Here is a 19,485-nt window from a genome sequence, read left to right as displayed (position 1 = left end):
GGAACAATTAGGAACAATTAAATGGAACAAAATGTGCCACATCCTTCAGTGAAAACCTTCAATGTGCCCATGCAGGAACCATTCTCAAATGACTCTGCAAGCAACTTCTGCAGCCAATAGGAAGATGTTTTAAAATGCAACAGTATATTGATAAATGTGTAGGCAGCTGTTTTAGCTGATACTCACATTACAAACGGTATGTTCTCACTTTCCTTCTTGGTGCCATAAAAAGAAATAAGAAATGGTTCATTTCTCTTGGTAATGTTCAATTTTCCAAAAAAATGTATCTTGACCTGGAAATGAAAGACTGAAAGCAAAAGATGCGAAATATTATTAATAAATTCTGCTGTTTTGTGTTTGAAAGATAATACTTTCGTGCTTAAGAATGGAAATTAATTTTATAGACAACATTTCTTAAGTTTTTTAAAAGTTGCCCTCCCCCCCAAAAAACAGGAGAGGGTGGTATAAAATGCTGATATTCTCCATCTAATTTCCCACAAAGTCAGAAGATCAGATCAAAGTATTATTTGGGAATTCTGTACTGCAATACTAAGTCTGGTTATATGAGATAAAGGAGTTTCTTCCTATTACTACAACGGATTAATTATAACTATAAATTATCTAAGTATAAATTATATTCTTCTATAATGTAAAAAGCATTCAGTTATAAATCCGAATGAAGGGTCTGTTATTATGAGATTTTGAAGTATATGCTTGACACACACACACACACCCAAAAGCCATTTATTATATGAAAATAATTGAACTGTTGCTACTTTAATTAATAGCACTACAAATAACAGCAGCATCAAATAACATCTTCCTATTGCAGTCCTTGGGAAGGACTCAGATAGATAAAAATACCAAATCTAGTCTAAATAGCTGGCTGATGTTCAACAACCATAAGAATACATATATTTGTAGACTCTACTCTAATAATTCTTAGGTCCTTGGTTAGGACTTCAATTCTACAAGTCTTAGATTGTGAATCTAACTGTAGATTACTCACACATAACAACAACAACCTAATATCAATAATGGATGGTCTCATTGAGCATTAGGAATTGATATTGGCTACTTTGGGGGATCCTGCCTCAAAATATTTGTATTCGCTTACAAAAAGTCAGGCCACTGGATTGATATTAGAACTTACTATGCACCTGAGAAATACAAACGCTATCACATTTGATATGCTTAATTTTCAATTTCAATAGTAGGATTAATTAAAACAAATGCCTCATTTGAATCTAATAAATCTACCGTTCTTAAATTTATAACGAAATCAGACTTTAATCAAGAAGAATGTTATTGTTTCAATGAGGTCTGCAAAAGAGTCCTTTCTGTTCAATTTGTTCTGAAATTAGTTTGTTTTCACATGTTATATTCCACCAGTGGCAAACTCATGACCTAAAAATAAAAGGTTTGCAGCAGATCATGAATACCTTTATAAGGAGCATGTGCACGGGTCTTTAGATACATTTTGCTGCTCTTCTTGCTTCCCACTCTTTTGACTTCATACCCTAAATTGTTGCAACGGTTCTTTCGGCAGCTCAAGCAAAGTCCTCTTTCAAATGTTTCTTTTGAATTGCATCGGTACGCCATGATTGGTTTTTCTTCATACAAGAGGGAATCAATGAAGAGGTGGATGGAGCGTTCATGAGAGCATTTCACCAGCTGATCAGATTCTTAGGGGGGAAAATGACACAAGCTGTACTGCAAAGAGACGCATTTCTATTGTTCAGCAATCACAATAAGCAAATCGGCACCAGACGTTCTCCAGTGTAACAAATTTGGTGAGAATTCTCTCACCCTTGGAAAAATATTTCAATTGTGCAGAAAATGTTCATTTTTAGTCACACTGAATGCCATTGTTTTTCTTCACTGTTTCTTCAGAACTATTTCACCCTACTTGGCTGCTATTTTTCCTTTCCTGCATTAAATCTTATCAATATCAATAAACGTAAAGGTTGCCCTTCCACATGTGTTGTTCCCGACTCTAGGGGCGGTGCTCATCGCCATTTCAAAGCCGAAGAGTTAGCACTGTTCGAAGACGTCTCCATGGTCATGTGGTCAGTATGATTAAATGCCGAAGGCGCACGGAATGCTGTTACCTTCCCACCAAAGGTGGTTCCTATTTTTCTACTTGCATTTTTACATGCTTTCGAACTGCTAGGTTGGCAGAAGCTGGGACAAGTAACGGGAGTTCACTCCATTACATAGCGCTAGGGATTCAAACCGGCAACTTTTCTGATTGACAAGCTCAGCGTCTTAGTCACTAAGACACCGCATCCCTCTAATCTTATCAATAGTGTCCTCCAATTAGGAATGATACAATACTGGTGATAATAACCACAATGATCTATAGCTCATTGTATTTCATTGTAGTCCAGACCAGGGGTGGGGAACTATGGCTTTTGTATGATCTATGGAATTCAAATCCCAGAATTCCTGAGCCATTCTGTGAGTTGATGTTCACAGATCATAAAAGAGCCATAGTTCCCCATCCCTGGTCTAGACTGAATATCTGAGCATAACAGTGGGCATCTATAACTGACTACGCATAGATAAGCACAACTAATCATATAGCTTTGCCTTTAAATGCTACACTGGATCAGTTATCCCTATAGCCAAAGTATCACATGCATGCAATGAAAAGTGAGCAGAACACTAATACGTAAGACCTCTTGAATATCTCTGGAACACTATTTTACTTTTTATCTTCTGTAACTTGAGAAGGGAAGTTAGTCAAGACGTAGATCACCACAGGTAGTCCTCAAATTATGACCAGTCACTTAGTGACTGTTATAACAGATCCACCCCCCCCAAAAGAATATCCTTTCAACCTCCTCCCACATAGTCACATGATCACAGCGCTCAGCAACCAGCCCATGGTTGCTATTTATGGCTATATGCAGCATCCCATAGTCACATGAATGTAATTTATGACATTTTTTGCTGGAAACTGGTGTTTAGTTCCTGTTTCTGGCAAAAGAAAAAAAAATCACCTATTGCAGACAATGGGTTGCTTAACGACAACAAATGTCATAAAATTGGGTCAGTCATATGATGATCGACTAATAATCAGTATGATTTATAACTGTAATTCCCAGCCCGCTTAATTTGGACGCGGTGCAGTGGTGGGATTCAAAGGTTTTTACTACTGGTTCTGTGGGCGTAGCTTGGTGGGCATGGCAGGGGAAGGATACTGTAAAAACTGTAAAATCTCCATTTCCTCCCGCTCAGCTGGGACTCGGGGGCAAAGAATACATGGGGGCGGGGCCAGTCAGAGGTGGTATTTACCGGTTCTCCAAACTACTCAAAATTTCCGCTACTAATTCTCCAGAACTGGTCAGAATCTGCTGAATACCACCTCTGACTCAGTGTGAGCAAAACTCCAAGCCAGATGAGAAACAAAAATAAAGACAAACTCCTTCCTTCCTAGATGTTTCTATAATGATTCTAAGAAAGGGGAACAATTCCGAACAGAACTAACATTAATTGTGAATAGCAGCGGCCACAGAATCTTCATGATGCCAATCTCTTTGGAATGGGGCCATTCAGTTTTGAAAACTTACCTTGAAAGCCTTTCTCAGCAATCAGGCGCAGGGCTTCAGCTAAATTGCAACCTGGCTGGAAGCTACCTCCGTTGGGATAGATATCAATGTGGCCCACCGGCTGCTGTATACCGATGCTGCGATCTGGGGAGCCTCTGATGTAAGTGTGCAAGACATCCACAAAGACAGCATCGTCTGGAGAAAGGCGCCTAGATGCCTCAGCGTATTCAAAGAGAGGCCCAGCAGGATCTAAACCTTAATGTGACGATAGAGTAAAAGAAAGAGGCATGTTATTGGTCCCCTGACCTTTGGATGCCATTGGTAGCATCATGGTAACATTTGCAGACATGGCCCATATTTTTATTCATTATTGGTGCCAAATTTCCTATCAATATTATTTTGGGTTTTACAGTTTATTGGGTTTTACAATGCTCTCTGGCAAATGAGAACTTTATCTACATTTTGCCTTTATTCTTTTTATGAATAACTTGAGTCAATAAACATGTATAATACTCCTTCCTCTTCTATTTTCCCCATAACAACCATGAGAGGTAAGTTGGGCTGAAAATGTATGACTGTTCTTAAAGCCACGCAGCTGGCTTTCATGTTTAAGGTGGGACCAGAACACCTGATCACCTAGTTTCTAATCTGGTGCTTTAGCCACTACACCAAACTGCTGTATATATATATATATATAATCCTTGACCCACAACATTTATTTTGTGACCACTCAAAATTACCAACAGCACTGGAAAAAAGTGACTTATGACCATTTTTCATGCTTGTAACTGTTGCAGCATCCCCACAGTCACGTGATCAAATTTTAGATTTTTGGCAACTGGCAGGTATTCATAGTGCTTACAGTGTCCTGAGGTTACATGATCACCTTTTGAAACCTTCTGACAAGCAAAGTCAATGGGGAATCCAGATTATCTTAACAGCTATGTAACTAACTTAACAACTGCAGTGATTCACTTAACAACTGTGGCAAGAAGGATTGTAAAATGGGACGAAATTCGCTTAACTGTCTTGCTTAGCAATGGAAATGTTGGGCTCAATTGTGATTATAAGTCGATGACCTCCTGTAATGGTTTATTTATTTATTTGCTGTACTATGAATGCTTTAACATTTCAATGTTATTTCAAAAAATTCAAATATAAAGTTTAAAGAAAAAAAAAGCATGAAAAACTTTTCATTGATACAGAACAAAACCATGAAAGGATTGTGCAAATGTTATATAAATGCTTTAAATATTTCTGAAATGTCAAGTACCTCTTCTAAAAAAATTCAATTTCCAGCATTTATAAATGAATTGCATGATTGTCTGCAAAGGCAGTTAATTCCAAAGTTATAATTAAGGCCTCAAATAAGTACCCATTTAAACCAAGAGCTTAAGATTGCCATCCAAATAGCTTATTTTACAGGTCATGGGTTGCTTTTATAAAAGCAGAAATCCTCAGTTCATAAATCCTACTGAAGCCAATGACTTCCCAGGACAAAGACTGCCACTAAGGCACTTACTTTTTTTGTTTTGTTTGTGATTTTTTAGGAGGAGGAGGATTTTTAACACACAATGGCTTTTTATAATCTTGAGGGAAAAGCAATGGTATGTATGCTAGAAGATACATAGTGTTTATTGGCTCCTCATTTTATAACAGTTGCTATCAACATATGCCAGAATTGTATGTTAAAATATTAAGTGCTTTGAAAACTGTAATTTTCCTTCTAGTTATTATTCTGATAGTAATAATAATTTGCGCACCTGTAATTCTATTAATCTTTTTACTGGTCAGACTTCCAGCAATGCCAGCAACGTGGGCACCAAGGCTGTATCCCAGCAAATGGACGTTGTTGAGAAAATAACCGAACTGCTCCTGAGAACAATTATTTTTTAAAAAGAATAAGCTTCAAATTCAAATTTTAACCTGCTTGATATTCAAAAATCGAATTATCAGTTTCACTTCAAGGACAAAAATATTATAGTAGCAGCAGGAAATCTGCACTGTTTTATATAAAATGTAAATACATAAAAATCTATGTAAGACAGCTAAGGGACAAAACTTGAGAGCAGCAAAAGAAAAGTGGATTTTTTAAAAAGGTTTTTTTTTCGCTTAAAGCATTCATAAAAACTTCTAAAGCCAGAAATACTTTTTGGAAAGCAGCACATTTTTAAAAAAAAAAGTTTACGTATAAATACAACATTTACAAACAATAAATGTTGTCACAACAAAAATAAATAGAACAGCAGCCAGAAAAGAAAATATAATCCATCAGTGCTCAACATCCTACCCAAGGGCTTTATTTATAAGAGGAGCATTTATGCCAAAGGTATTAAAAGAAGATAAGCATTTCTGATGAGAAAATAATAATTTATGTTTTAGAAATATGGATAGATGGATTTGGATATGGAGATACAATGAAAAATATTTTCCTAGAGATACTGCATGCTAGCAAATACATTTATCCTCTTATGGGATCTGGCTCGAGGGGAAGCGAGCTCCGTTTACAGTCTGTTATCTGCAAAATGTAAAATATCAGAACTAGTTTATGCTCATGTTTACTCTCCATTGAAAGAGGTACTCAATTTGTGTCTATGTGGCTTGGTGGCTAAGACGCTGAGCTTGTCGATCAGAAAGGTCGGCTGTTCGACAGTTCGAATCCCTGGCGCTGCGTGACGGAATGAGCTCCCGTTACTTGTCCCAGCTTCTGCTAACCTAGTAGTTCGAAAGCATGTAAAAATGCAAGTAGAAAAATAGGAACCACCTTTGGTGGGAAGGTAACAGTGCTCCATGTGTCTTCGGTGTTTAGTCATGCCAGCCACATGACCACGGAGACATCTTCAGACAGCGCTGGCTCTTTGGTTTTGAAATGGAGATGAGCACCGCCACCTAGAGGCGGGAACGACTAGCACATATGTGCGAGGGGAACCTTTAACTTTACCCACCTGCCTAGATGAGGAAAGGGGGAAAGAAGGCCACCTGCAACCATTTTAACATTTTAAGTGAACTTCCCAATGCCTCTAATCCTTTGTGAGCATTATCAACAGCCATTAAAAAAAATGTCTGCTTTCCAACAATCAGCACCATTTCATTGCTGCTAAGAACTGAATTTCAAATGAAGATAGTTCTCCACTCCAGATCATTTGAAGTTATTAGTTTATCAAATTTATATGGCTGCCCATTTACAAGAACTGATTCTGGATGTAGCTTGTCAAATCCAAAATTTACTGATGCATTCAGCCTTATGCATTTGAAGGGACTATATTATAATGCTGGAATTAAGGAGACTGCAAAGGAATGCATGGAGTTAAGCAGCACTGTATTAAGAATACTTGCAAGGATAGCTGGGATAAAGGTAAAGATAAAGGTTCCCCCACATATGTGTGCTAGTTGTTTCCAGCTCTAGGGGTCGGTGCTCATCTCTGTTTCTAAGCCGAAGAGCCAGCGCTGTCCGAAGATGTCTCTGTGGTCGTGTGGACGGCATGACTAAATCCTGAAGACATATGGAGCACTGTTACCTTCCCACCAAAGGTGGTTCCTACTTTTCTACTTACATTTTTCCTTGTTTTTGAACTGCTGGGTTTGCAGAAGCTGGGACAAGTAACGGGAGCTTACTCTGTTACACGGCACTAGGGATTCAAACCACTTAACTGCCAACCTTCTGATCGACTAGCTCAGCGTCTTAGCCACTGAACCACCCTATAGGATAGTTTCCAGCAAAGTCATAATAGTTTGAAAAAGACACAGCAGTTTTAACAATCCATATAGCAAGCTTTCATATATTCCTGGGTGTTTCAAGGCCTTCTTTAAGAGGCTTTGAACAGCAATGCTGTCTATTCATTGCTAGGGCAAAGGGCATATCTGGCGCAAGTATATAAGCAAACATTAAGATATCTTCATCCCTTATCTACAAAACTGATACTTAAAAGGCTTGAAATCACTTGCATTTGATATAGGTAATTCTCGACTTGAAACAGGTTTTTTTAGTTATTGTTCAAAGTTTTTCCAAGACACTGAAAAAAGTGAATTATGACCATTTTTCACACTTACGACTTGCAGTATCCCCATGATCAAGTGATGAAAATTCAGATGCTTAGCATGTCTTTGGTAACCTTCTGAAGTCAATGGGGAAGCCAAATTCACTTAACAACTATAATACTAACTTAACAACTGCAGTGATTCACTTAACAACTGCGGCAAGAAAAATTGTAAAATGGGACAAAACTTACTTAACAACTGTCTAACTTAGCAAGAAATGTTTGGTTCAATTCTGGTCATAAGTCTAGGACTTACCTAAGATAACTTTTCAGGCAAGAACTAGAATATGAATGTTTGGAAGTTTTCACATATTTAAAAAAAAATTAACAGAGAATAACAATACGATGGAAATTGCTATACTACATACGTCAGACATGTTTTTTTCCAACAAGGAAGCATTCCAACATGTAATTCTCACTAAGCAGTATAGTGTAGCTATAGCTCCATTCTGAGAACCCACAAATTCTGCTTTGATAACCTTCACAAATTGGACATGTACTGACAGTAAAAATAACTGCTCCACTCTGAGTTATAACAGGTCCTGCCATAAAACCCCTTTCTCCATCACTCCACAGAAATGAGGAACGAAATAAATTGTTTTCACTCCAAGGCCTTATTGCATGCAGTATGCATTGGCTGGCCACGTGATGGGAGTGCGGAAAGTCATCAAGCCACTTTTCCCCTTAAAAGCATAAGAGCAAGAAGTGTGATGAAGCAGAAAATGGACCACCTATAAGCTCCATTTAACGTTAACTTTAAAAAATTGATAACTACAGTTTCAAATACAGTTCAGCCAGAAATAAATATAGCTAACATTATGGAATCAAAACCCTGAGGTCAGTTTTTTTAGGGAACAAAAATTCCTCATTTGGAAATGTCCTTTTGGATTCTAGCTTTTCAACACCTTTAACTCACAAGATATTGTGCAGTACAGACCTTGTAAATAGATGCTTACCTCCATCCAATCAACGAATGCAGCAACATCTTCTCCCACATTCTTTGTAAAGTATGCAGATGTTGTATAATGCAAACTGGCTCGAGCTAACCAATTAACTACAATGACATTAGAATCAGGCTCTCTGTTATACAGTGCCTTCACCAGCTTAGGAACCCAGCTCTCATACATGCCAGTCACCTAGAATACAATAAACTCTATGTCAATGTATACTATTAACCTCAAAGGAAAGGTATTAACTATACTTACAGGGACAAGAAATATAATCATCAAATATTTTTCAAAGTAATCATAAACAAGTTCATGGGTTAGTTTAGGAGTGCACTGATAGTAATCTTGTCCAATCCGGTGCTCTACAGATGTAGCAAAACTTACATACATTTCCATGTTAAGAATTTATGGGGATTGTTCAAAACATGTGGAAAACATTCAGCTGGGAAAGTTGCCTGGGCATATTATATTTTAATCATAAAAAATAATACTTTAATAGATAGGAAATTCACTGCCAACTTGTGCAAAGGATAGTATCATTATATATTTATTACAAAATGGAGAATTTGGGAATTATGCCTGCCTTTTCAAGTAACCCCCATGCTGTTGTGGCTATCTGAAGGGCATTAGAAAAACAACTGTGTGACAACAAAGCAAAATATTGTGGGTTTATTGTTGAGGATTTCTAGCAATTTTAGGGACATATAGGGGAGGTGAAAAAGAAGACGACATTAGAAAGAACTGACGGATTTGCACTGACTGTATGTAAGTTGAGCAAAGAACAAGTGTTAATTTTCTTTTATCTCATGCAGACCTTGGTGGTGAAGAAGTAAGTTATATGGCTGCTGATTGTAAGAGATGACCAGGCTGAGGGGTCAAGTGCATCATCAGTTTTGAGTCCCTTTGTGCCCACAAGAAATTTAAGTCCATCTTTCCTTGAATTCCATTCACTCTTTCTACCGCCAATTTGCCCTGACCATTAGTAGTTGAGATACTTGTAGTGAACTACCATGGATTAAACGTTTACTCATTTGAACAACCTTGGTTCCTGATTTCTTGCACCTGACATTTATTTAATAATAATAATAATTACAATTATTAGATTTTTATCTCATCTTTTAAATATATAATTAAAAAGCAACAAACATAGCTAATACCCATCTCCTATTTCTCCTGTTACAATCCATATTATTGTAACAAAGAACTCTGCTGGGATAATGCTTAAGTCTCTTGCACCTAACCTTTGGAAAACATAAAGTTTAAGAAATGCAAATGTGTGTGCTATGTTAGCAGGTGGAAAAAAATAAGACCAACGAACAACATGAATGTTAAATGAGCTCCAAGTTTCTTTAACAGTCTTACTGGCAAAAGACTTCCTAATACACTAATGCTAGCCTCAAGAAAATGTTCCCAAGCTGCAGGGAGTGGCTGTAGGGCAACAGCAGAGTTTTTGCTTTGCAAGAAGACAATCATGGTTTTAATCTCTGGCTTTTCTAGATAAGTCTAGAAAAGATCCAGTTTCCATTTCTATTTCCCTATGGCAAACCTTTTCGACACCGAATGCTGAAAAGGGAGCACTTTGTGCATGCTTGTCTGGGCCGCGACCAGGAAGTGAAGGTGGAAACAGGGCATACGCAAGCCGGAAAATGAACTTCCGGTTTCTGGCACGCACATGCACATTGGATGAAAAGTGTTCTGGCTCGCATGCGCTCACACTGATCAGCTGGCTGGGTGCATGCTCACGCCAGAAAACAGAAGAGCAGCTCTTCCGGTTTCTGGCACTGCCGCACGCACAAAGGCCAGCTGATCGTCGCATGGACACCAGAACCCGGAAGAGGAATGGGCAATGCCACGCATGCCAGGCAAAATGGCTCCATGTGCCACTTTGGGCAAGCGTGCCTAGGGTCACTATCACAGCCCTATGTCAAGTCTGCCCTTTGAATCTTAGGCAAACTCTAGGTGGACCTGGCTATTTAGTTCTTCCCAAACAGGAAAGGCTACGAACAGTTCCCTATTACGGATTCATGCCTTGCTTAAGCCACAAGGTCTTTGCAGCTCCAATTTATTTCATTGCTCCCCAAGCAATGGCTTCTAGTTCTCTTCGTGAATAGAATTGCCTGGATCGCCTTTACAGCTATGTCCCACTTAGCAGGACAGCTTATTAGATTTCAGCACTACTGCAAAAAAGAATGCTAGAACAGATGGCCTGATGCAGCCAAACAGTTGTTTTTTGTAAGAGTTATGATCAGATTGTGATGCTTAAACAAAGATTGGAGTTCCTTTAAAAAACACATATTGTAATTTCCAAACATGATCCAGAAAACAATACAGGTAGTACTTAATATAGGGCTGATTGTAAATTATGATGATCCCCCCCTAAAATGGGACTTATAACAAGGATTTGACCTTCTGATATCAGGGGCCCCACAGTCATATGAAAGCATTTTGGGTGCTCAGCAGCAAACCTACATTTACAGCCATTTGTAACTTATGTTCATGTGATCATGATTTATGGTATTTTTTTCTGAAAAAGGCACTTACTTTCAGCTTTTGGAAAAAACTTTCCATAGTGAACTTTAGGTCACAGGGATCACTTAATGACTGCTACAAAAAAAATGACAGTTGGTCTTACTGAACTGTTGTTTTAGGAGGTTTTACAGGATTAGCCAGGATTGAGTATTGTGATGTCCAATTGGCTCAAGACAGAGTTAATTTGAAGCCACGCATCTGTACTCCTTGCTTCTGGTTCCAACGAGTCAAGACCACTGCAAAACACCTGAAAACAAGTCATAAGGGAACACACACCCCACCCCCTGAACCAACGCTAGGGCGGGAACCTGGCTAATCCTGCAAAACCTCCTAAAACAACAGTTCAGGTAAGACCAACTGTCATTTTCCGGAGGAATTTTGCAGGATTAGCCAGGATTGGAACATACCCAAGTTAATGTCCCTCGGGGGGGGCACTATTGGTCCTGGGCCCCTCATGCGCTACCACCTGTTGTAATACCCTATGACCAAATGCTGCATCAGCTGATGCAAATGCGTCTAACCTGTAGTGCCTGATAGAGAGGTACTGGGACGCCCAAGTAGCCGCCCTGCAAATCTCCACGATAGGCGCCTGTGTGGCCCAGGCCACCGAGGTAGCTGCACTCCTGGTGGAGTGTGCTGTGATGCCCTGGGGCACCGGAAGGTGCTGAACCTCATAGGCCAATGCAATGGCCAGTTTGATCCACCTCCCTATAACCGAGGAGAACACCCTCTTCCCCAGGGAAGACGGATAAAAGGAAACGAAGAGCACCTCAGACTTCCTGAAGCCCTCCGTGCACCTCAGGTAAATGCGCAAGGCAGGCCTGACATCCAGCCGGTGCCAAAGGCTCTCCCTATCATGAGACGGGTCTGGACAAAAATCCAGTAGTACCACCTCTTGTGACCTGTGGAAAAGGGAGTTAACCTTGGGAACAAAAGTTGGATCCAGTTGCAGGACGACCCGATTATTGTGGAATGTACAAAGATCCGACTTGGAGGACAACGCTCCCAGTTCGGAGATGCAACGGGCTGAGGTGACCGCCACAAGGAACACTACCTTAAGGGTTACAAACTTCAGGTCAACCGTCCTCAGAGGTTCGAATGGGGCTCCTGTCATTGCTTAGAGAACCATAGTGAGGCTCCATGTCGGAAACCTGTGGACTACTGGGGGACGGAGATTCCCCGCACCCTTCAAAAACCTCTTAATTAAAAGGACCTGGGAAAGTGGAAGGAGCCCCTCTCCCCAAATAATCATGGAGAGGGCCACCACCTGTCTCCTGAGGGTGCCATGTGAGAGCCCCCTATCCAATCCATCTTGGAGGAACTCCAAGACGTGCAGTACCGAAGCCTCACGAGGATTCGCTCTCAAGACCCGGCACCACTCTGCAAAGACCCGCCAGATGGAATCATAACTCCTAGTGGTGGAAACCTTGCATGAAGCCTCAATTGTGGAGATCATCCTCTGTGAAAGCTGGGCGGCCCTTAGGCGCTCCCGCTCAATCTCCACACGGCTAGCTGCAGCCACTGTGGCTCGGGATGCACCCAGGTTCCCCTGTCTGAGGTCCACATCCCTCCCCGGGATCCTCCACGGGTGTGACACTGACAGTCAGATTAGGTCCGCAAACCACGCCCAGCGCGGCCAGTACGGCACCACTAAGATGAGCTCTGCCTTCTCTGATATCACTTTCCAAACTACCCCAGGGAGAAGGGGAAGGGGAGGGAAGGTGTAAAGCAGGCCCTCTGGCCACGGAATCCGAAGCGCGTCGACTCCCTCCATCCCCCGAGCCGGGAACTGAGAGAAGAACCGATCCATCTGAGCGTTCTGCAGTGTGGCAAACAAGTCCACCTCCAGATGGCCGAACCTGGAGCAGATGGCCTGGAACAGTTTCAGAGAAAGGCTCCACTCCCCGTGGTCAACCGTGGCCCGACTGAGCCAGGCGGCTTGATGGTTGTTCACTCCTGTGATTTGCTCCGCCCATAGCGATCAAAGATGCCTCTCCACCCAGGCGCCGAGTGCCATCGCCTCGGTTCGAAGAGCCCTGGAGTGTGTGCCACCCTGTCGGTTGACATGGGCCTTTGCCGCCACGTTGTCGGTCAGCACCAAGACGTCTCAATCCCGAACATGGTCCTTGAAGTGCCGCAATGCCAAGTGAATCGCTCGCAGTTCCAGCCAATTTATATTGTGTTGGAGGTCCAACCAGGTCCAACGCCCCTGCGCCATCCGGGACTCCAAGAGAGCTCCCCACCTGTACAAGCTGGCGTCCATTGTCAGAATGATGCGCTCCGGCTCCCTGAACTCGCAGCCCTCGTGCAGCGCTGGTGAGAGCCACCACCTCAATGACACCTGCACCTGTGGTGTCAGTGGAACCTTTTCCTCGGAATTGCTGGAGTTTGACCTGATGCGGCAGGAGATGCCACTGGAGCGGCCTCGCGTGTAGACAAGCCCAAGGCACCACGTCTATGGAAGAAATGAATTTCCCCAGCAAGCTGGAGAGCACTACTACAGGAATAAAACATTCACTTCTAACTTGTCTAAGGCTAACAAACTAACTTTACGGTCGTGGGACAGGAACACCTTTCCCAGCTTAGAGTCTATGATGGTCCCCAAGTGAGGATTCTGGGTGGCGGGAACAAGGGAACTCTTATCTAGGTTAGTCGAAAAACCTAACTGCTGTAGTGTGGATACCACCAACGAAAGATCCTCCCTCACACGTTCAAACGATGCTGCTTGGACTAAAATGTCATCGAGATAGCATTGGACCCTGACAGAGCACTCTCGGAGGTGAAGGTCCGAGGCATCGATGCCAAGCCAAACGGTAGGGCTCTATACTGGTAGTGGCTACCTAAATAGGAGAACCTGAGATACTTACGATGCCAGGGAAGATTGGGATATGGAGGTAAGCCTCCGTCAGGTCGATGGAGGCCATGAAGTCATTGCGCCTGACCCCTGCCAAGATGGATTTAAGCGATGCCATCTTGAATCTTCTATAGACTAAGTGAAAATTTAGCAGTTTAAGATCCAGAATCGCCCTCCATCCCCCCCGAACTCTTCAGAACGACAAAGAGGTTGGAATAGAAACCTGACCCCACTTGGTCCGGTAGAACCGGTTCCACCGCCCTAATCTCTAGGAGGTGTCGGATCGCCTGCCTCATGAGAGCATTTATCTTTACTCTTGGCGACTGAAAACATCCAAAAGTGGTTCAGCGGAATGGAGAGAAACTCTAGGCGCAGGCCAAATCTGATGGTATTCAGAACCCAGGTGTCAGTGGTAATCTCAGCCCAGGCGTCGGCAAACAGAACCAGTCTACCGCCTATAGGTGGGGTTGCTATTGACCTATCTGTCCTGGCGGTAGGGACAGCCCCCTCCCCCCCGAAAGGGCCTCTTCCCCCGGGGTTGGAACCTAGGCCTATCCCTGGTGTAGTGCCTATCCGACTGCCTATCTGATCTCGGAAAATACCTGCTGTGCTGTGCCTCCTGATCTGACTGATGATAGGACTGCTTCCGAAAATAAGGTGCAGATTTTTGCTCCAACTTCTTTGCGGGCGAAGATATGACCTTCTTTTTATTCTTGTCCTCAACGAGGATTGGGTCCAACGGGGTACCGAAAAGGGATCCCCCGGAATAAGGCGATGATGCCAGGTGCCACTTTGCCTTGTTCTCCGCTTGCCAACCCCTCAGGCACAGGAGACGTCGGGAGGTCACCGAGGCCGCCATTGCCTGTGAGGCATACTTCATGGCATGAAGAGTGGCATCCGCAAAGAATTGAGCAACAGCAACCAGCTTATTGAGATCTTGATGACTACGCACCTCCTCAGGCGGAATCCTTTCCTGCATCTATTGTAGCCAAAGGATAGCCGTGCGGCTGAAGAACGACGCAGAGGCAGCTGCCTTGATGGCCCGTGTAGAAGACTGGAACGTTTTATGAAGGGTCAGCTCCGCCTTCTTGTCCTTGCCATTAAAGTAATCAGCCACATCACCGGACACCACCGTTGACGTGGACGCCAATGCCACCACTGGAGGTCCACTATGGGCACCTGCAACGACTCAGAGAAGCTAGGTTCCATGTTAAAGAACCTTCTATCACTGCTGCTGGGGTTGGGAAATGTTCCTGGCTTTTCCCACTGCTTTTTAACTACCTCTAGGAACAACTTAGGGTCAGGGATGTCTTCCTTCGCTGGAGGAGTCTCTGAGTAAACTCGACCTCCGGCTTTTTCTCCGGACCACCCTCCTTGGCACCCGACGTGGCGCCCTCCATCTCACCCAGTTGCACTGTGGCCCTGGCCTTGCGCAACAGTGACTTGAACAAATCCGGAGGAAACAGACCAGAGAATGCTGATGCCTCAGGTTTTGAGGGATCCTCATCATCAGACATATCTACCTCTCTCTGAACTTGATCCCCCACCATGGAACCCTCGCTAGCCAGAGAAGGAGAAACAGGCTGGCGCACCTCCAAGGGGAAAGGCCTTGGCCTGGCCTGAGCAGTGGCACATCCCCCCCCCAGTGACCTTTGCCACCACTGCGGGTCACACAGACCCCTTCTGTAACCCAGCAGAAATTCCATGTGAAATTGCAGAGGAGATAAACCTCTGAATGCTTGCTGGAAGCTGCTCCATGTCTCTAACAAAGGAATCATCCTCCTCCTCTTGTGCACAGCCTTCAGACTGTGGAGCCAATGATGGCCTGATGGGACTATTCCCCCTGGCCTCCCTGCATTGAAAAGGATCCCTGTTCCACCATGGAGAATGGGGGAGGGGGAGAGAAGGTGAAATGTCCCTGAGATACACTGGGGAATCCCCCCTGTGAGGAGACCCAGACCTGGATCTAATGGGCGATCTAGACCTCAAGGGAGAACTAGGCCTACCCCTCTGTTCAGCTCTGGACACCTGCTTTTCCAAGGCCCTGTGCCTCTTTTCCTCATCCTTCTGCAAGGCCTTGGAGGATTTTCCAGCTGCTGCAGTTTTGCGCACTCTCACAGAGGCTGTGGACTTCACTCGGGCCCCACTGGAGGTCCCCTCCCTAGGGGACAATGGGGGGGATCCGGCCTCTCCTCTGCATCTGCCATGGCACCAGGTCAGGGCTCCACGAGGCTCAGCCCACCAGAAACAGCAGCAACCAAAAAACAGCTTCCCCCAATCACTCACGGCCTCCATGCAACGAAATCAGCCTCTGGTAGACCTTTCCTGCCCCTTTTGCAAGCCATGCGGCTGCTGGCAGCACCACACAGTGCACCAAGCGATCCTCGCTGTCCCGCGCCGCTCCAGGCCTCCCGGCATCGATCTGGACCTGCAGGGTCTTGCCACTGCCGCCGCTACAGAAGGGATGGCCTACCAGGAAGGCAGGGATGAAAACAAGGCTTCGTAGTAGCCTCTGCCTCAGCCCATGCAGCCCGCAGGAATTGAGGCCCCAAAATGGCTGCCATAATGGCATCCTGCCTCCAAGCCCCAAGAAGCAAATTTTAAATCCCTTACCGGCGGCCGGGAGCAAGCCACACCAAGGGGAGACTTCCAGGTATCAGATGGAGGCAAGGGGAAGAAGGCAGGGAGAAGGAATTTGCAGGACGGCATTGGATTGTTTTTGGAAGAATCAGGAACCAAAAGCAACCTGTCTTTCTTCGGCCAGACAGAGTTGAAACTGGGAACCAGAAGCAAGGAGCACAGAGACGTGGCTTCAAATTAACTCTGTCTCGAGGCCAATTGGACATCACAATACCCCAATCCTGGCTAATCCTGCAAAATTCCTCTGGAAAATTGTAAAATTGGTAGTGGTCCTGTGATGAGCCACTTTATGACGATCACAACTTATGACAAAAATAGTGGGCTCAATTGCAGTCATTGGTCAAGAATTACCTATAGAGCTTAAAAGGCTACCCATCCCAACCAGAAATAAGTAAAAACATATGGCAATTAATTTGTTGGTTTTTTAAAAAAAAATCACTATTTGGGTTTCTGCTCTTATCCGACTGACTAAGAGTCTTCAGTGAATAGCTAAGCAAGTGTTTAGCTCCTCTTACCGTCCATCCATGTATAACCACAAAGGTTTTACTGGTATGATTGAAGTTGCAATCTGCTACACTTGTTTCCTGTCCAGGAACTAGGAGGCAAACGTCTTCATCAGGCCTTTCGGGTATCCTTAAAGAAAATTTACTCTCAATACCACTGAAGTCTTTCTCATTTTTTATAATGTTTCCTGAAGTTAAAAAGAGAGGGAAGTGGTTGAAACAAAGGAACTATCAGCAAACATTAATAGTCTATTTAAGATTCTTTCTGTTATAGAAATCAATAAAATAAGTAAGAAGCTAAGTGACTCAGAACTAATATTGATTTATTAGCATCCACAGTAGCATCAAACAGGGCACAGATGGTCCAGGATAGCTATTTATCCTAGTACTTCTTTGATACAGATTTCTGCAGTGACAGCTAAAAAGACAAAGAACACATTCATTGTATTGATTCAAGTTTCCATACTGAAGCTAAGCAAGATTATTTTCAGATGATAGACAGCAGGAAAAATGACAATATAGAAAAATGACACACATCTCATTATATTGCTTATGGTCAGTTTATAAACATTTCCAGTTTATGCATAAAGTATTCCTTCTGTTAAATGGACATTTGCATTTCTAAATTTCATGCAGACCATTTTTTGCCTCAGCTTTTATTGAAGAGTTAAATGGAGGCAAAAATATGCTGTAATAATTTCAGCAGAAAATATTAACATACCATGTTGATCAAGTGGCACAAAATGTTTTTTTAAGCAAATTTAATCAATTTAATCCAAGTTTGAAAGATTTTAATAAAATCTTATGGGTTTGCAATACCCCATTATTAATTGTCTCCTGTAAATATATTTTATCTAACAAATATATTTCCTATTGGAGTGCATTTTGATTATGGTTTGGATGATGAATGTCATCAGAAGCAAATTTGCTTGCAAGATTATGTAATAGTTTATTAAACTCATTCTACATTTCAGTCAAAAAATGGTCTATAAATTGTGCTGGCACCCATTTAAGACATGCTTTAAAAACTTGCATTTACATTTGATATGGCTTGTCCTTGACTTACAACAGTTTGTTTAGTGACGTTCAAAGTTACAACGGCATTGAAAAATGTGACTTATGGCCGTTTGTCACAGTTACTACCTTTGTAGCTTCCTCGTGATCATGTGATCAAAATTCAGATGCTCTGCCACTGGCTCATATTTGTGACCGTTGTTGTGTCCCAGGTTCACCTTTTGTGACCTTCTGATAATCAAAATCAATGGGGAAGCCAGGTTCACTTAACAACCATATTACTAATTTATCAACTGCAGTGACTCACTTAACAAGTGTGGCAAGAAAGTTTGTAAAATAGGGCAAAACTCACTTAACAAATGTCTCACTTAACAGCAGAAATTTGGGGCTCAATTGTGATCATAAGTCAAGGACTACTTGTATATCATTCTGACAATAATAATATCATTAGACATCAGGTAAATGCAACATTTGGGTAAACTAATCTACAAAATGTCCACTTAAAAAGGAGTTAAAGTAGCAGGATAAGGGAAAACCCAATACTTTGGAAACTACTATTAGTTAAGAACTATTGTTTGCTTTGATGAAAGACTGCTTTATGGTCTCCATAGATTTTTTTTTTTTTACAATTTTAGCAATTGGGCACAAGCAACCATGACAAAGAACTAGCTTTGCTTGAAATACCGTAGTTATATTTTACATAGGGCAGCCATAAACGAGAACAGTGACTCTTGTGTTATGACTTATTCAAAATAAAAATCAGTGAAATGACTGCTTTTTTATTAAACTACATGTAGAGAAGAAGGGAAGAAGTTGATTTATGCACTTCCAAGATTGTTGAAAGCCAAAGGTTTATTGAACACCTCATCAGGTCTCTGTTCAATAAAGGCAAGTATCCTATGACAAAACTGAAGCTTTTGCTCGAGTCTATATCATATTGATAAAAAGCTGTCTAGGAATTTTTCAGCAGGGATAAAGTAAGAGAAGAACAATGAATCAGGGGTCCTCGGTACTCTCTAAGCTTCGTTGTTTTCTTGCAGATTTTTCATTACCCAAACTAGGTAACATCATTAGTGGAGCAATAATGATGTTATCTAGTTTGGGTAATGAAACATCTGCAAGAAAACAACCAAGCTCAGAGAACACCAAGGACCCCTCATGTCAATCCCAAGCTACAAATATTCTCCTTTGTTGGTACAATGAATCAGCCCAATTTTGCCTTATTGTTTATGTATCACATCCTGTTCTATTTCCTAATATGTTAAATGTCCCGTAAGTTGATTTTTGAATCCATCAACAAAGTAAATCTTTGCAGCCCTCAAATGGATATGTCAATACACAAACTATTATTCACCAGGCTGCCCACACTGAATACCTTACAAAAGTGTTGGATTACAATTTCTAGGC

General features: G+C 42.3%; 1 protein-coding gene across 1 annotated transcript in view; it reads right to left on the bottom strand.

Annotated features, from left to right (window-relative positions):
- The window catches only part of LPL (lipoprotein lipase), a 37,218-nt gene that overhangs the window by 7,510 nt on the left and 10,223 nt on the right, over window positions 1-19,485 (bottom strand). Inside the window, exons 2-7 of the mRNA XM_081944696.1 lie at window positions 17,077-17,252; window positions 8,548-8,727; window positions 5,318-5,429; window positions 3,576-3,809; window positions 1,443-1,685; window positions 187-307 (exon numbers count right to left, since the gene is read on the bottom strand). Of these exons, the coding sequence (XP_081800822.1) occupies window positions 187-307; window positions 1,443-1,685; window positions 3,576-3,809; window positions 5,318-5,429; window positions 8,548-8,727; window positions 17,077-17,252 (1,066 nt within the window). The remainder of the gene's footprint in view (window positions 1-186; window positions 308-1,442; window positions 1,686-3,575; window positions 3,810-5,317; window positions 5,430-8,547; window positions 8,728-17,076; window positions 17,253-19,485) is intronic.

The sequence above is a fragment of the Natrix helvetica genome, assembly GCF_964273705.1.
Source record: "Natrix helvetica genome assembly, chromosome: 2".
In the NCBI taxonomy this organism is placed as follows: domain Eukaryota; kingdom Metazoa; phylum Chordata; class Lepidosauria; order Squamata; family Natricidae; genus Natrix; species Natrix helvetica.
The sequence above is the reverse complement of the archived record's forward strand: the minus strand, read 5'-3'. Positions and strand labels throughout refer to the sequence as shown.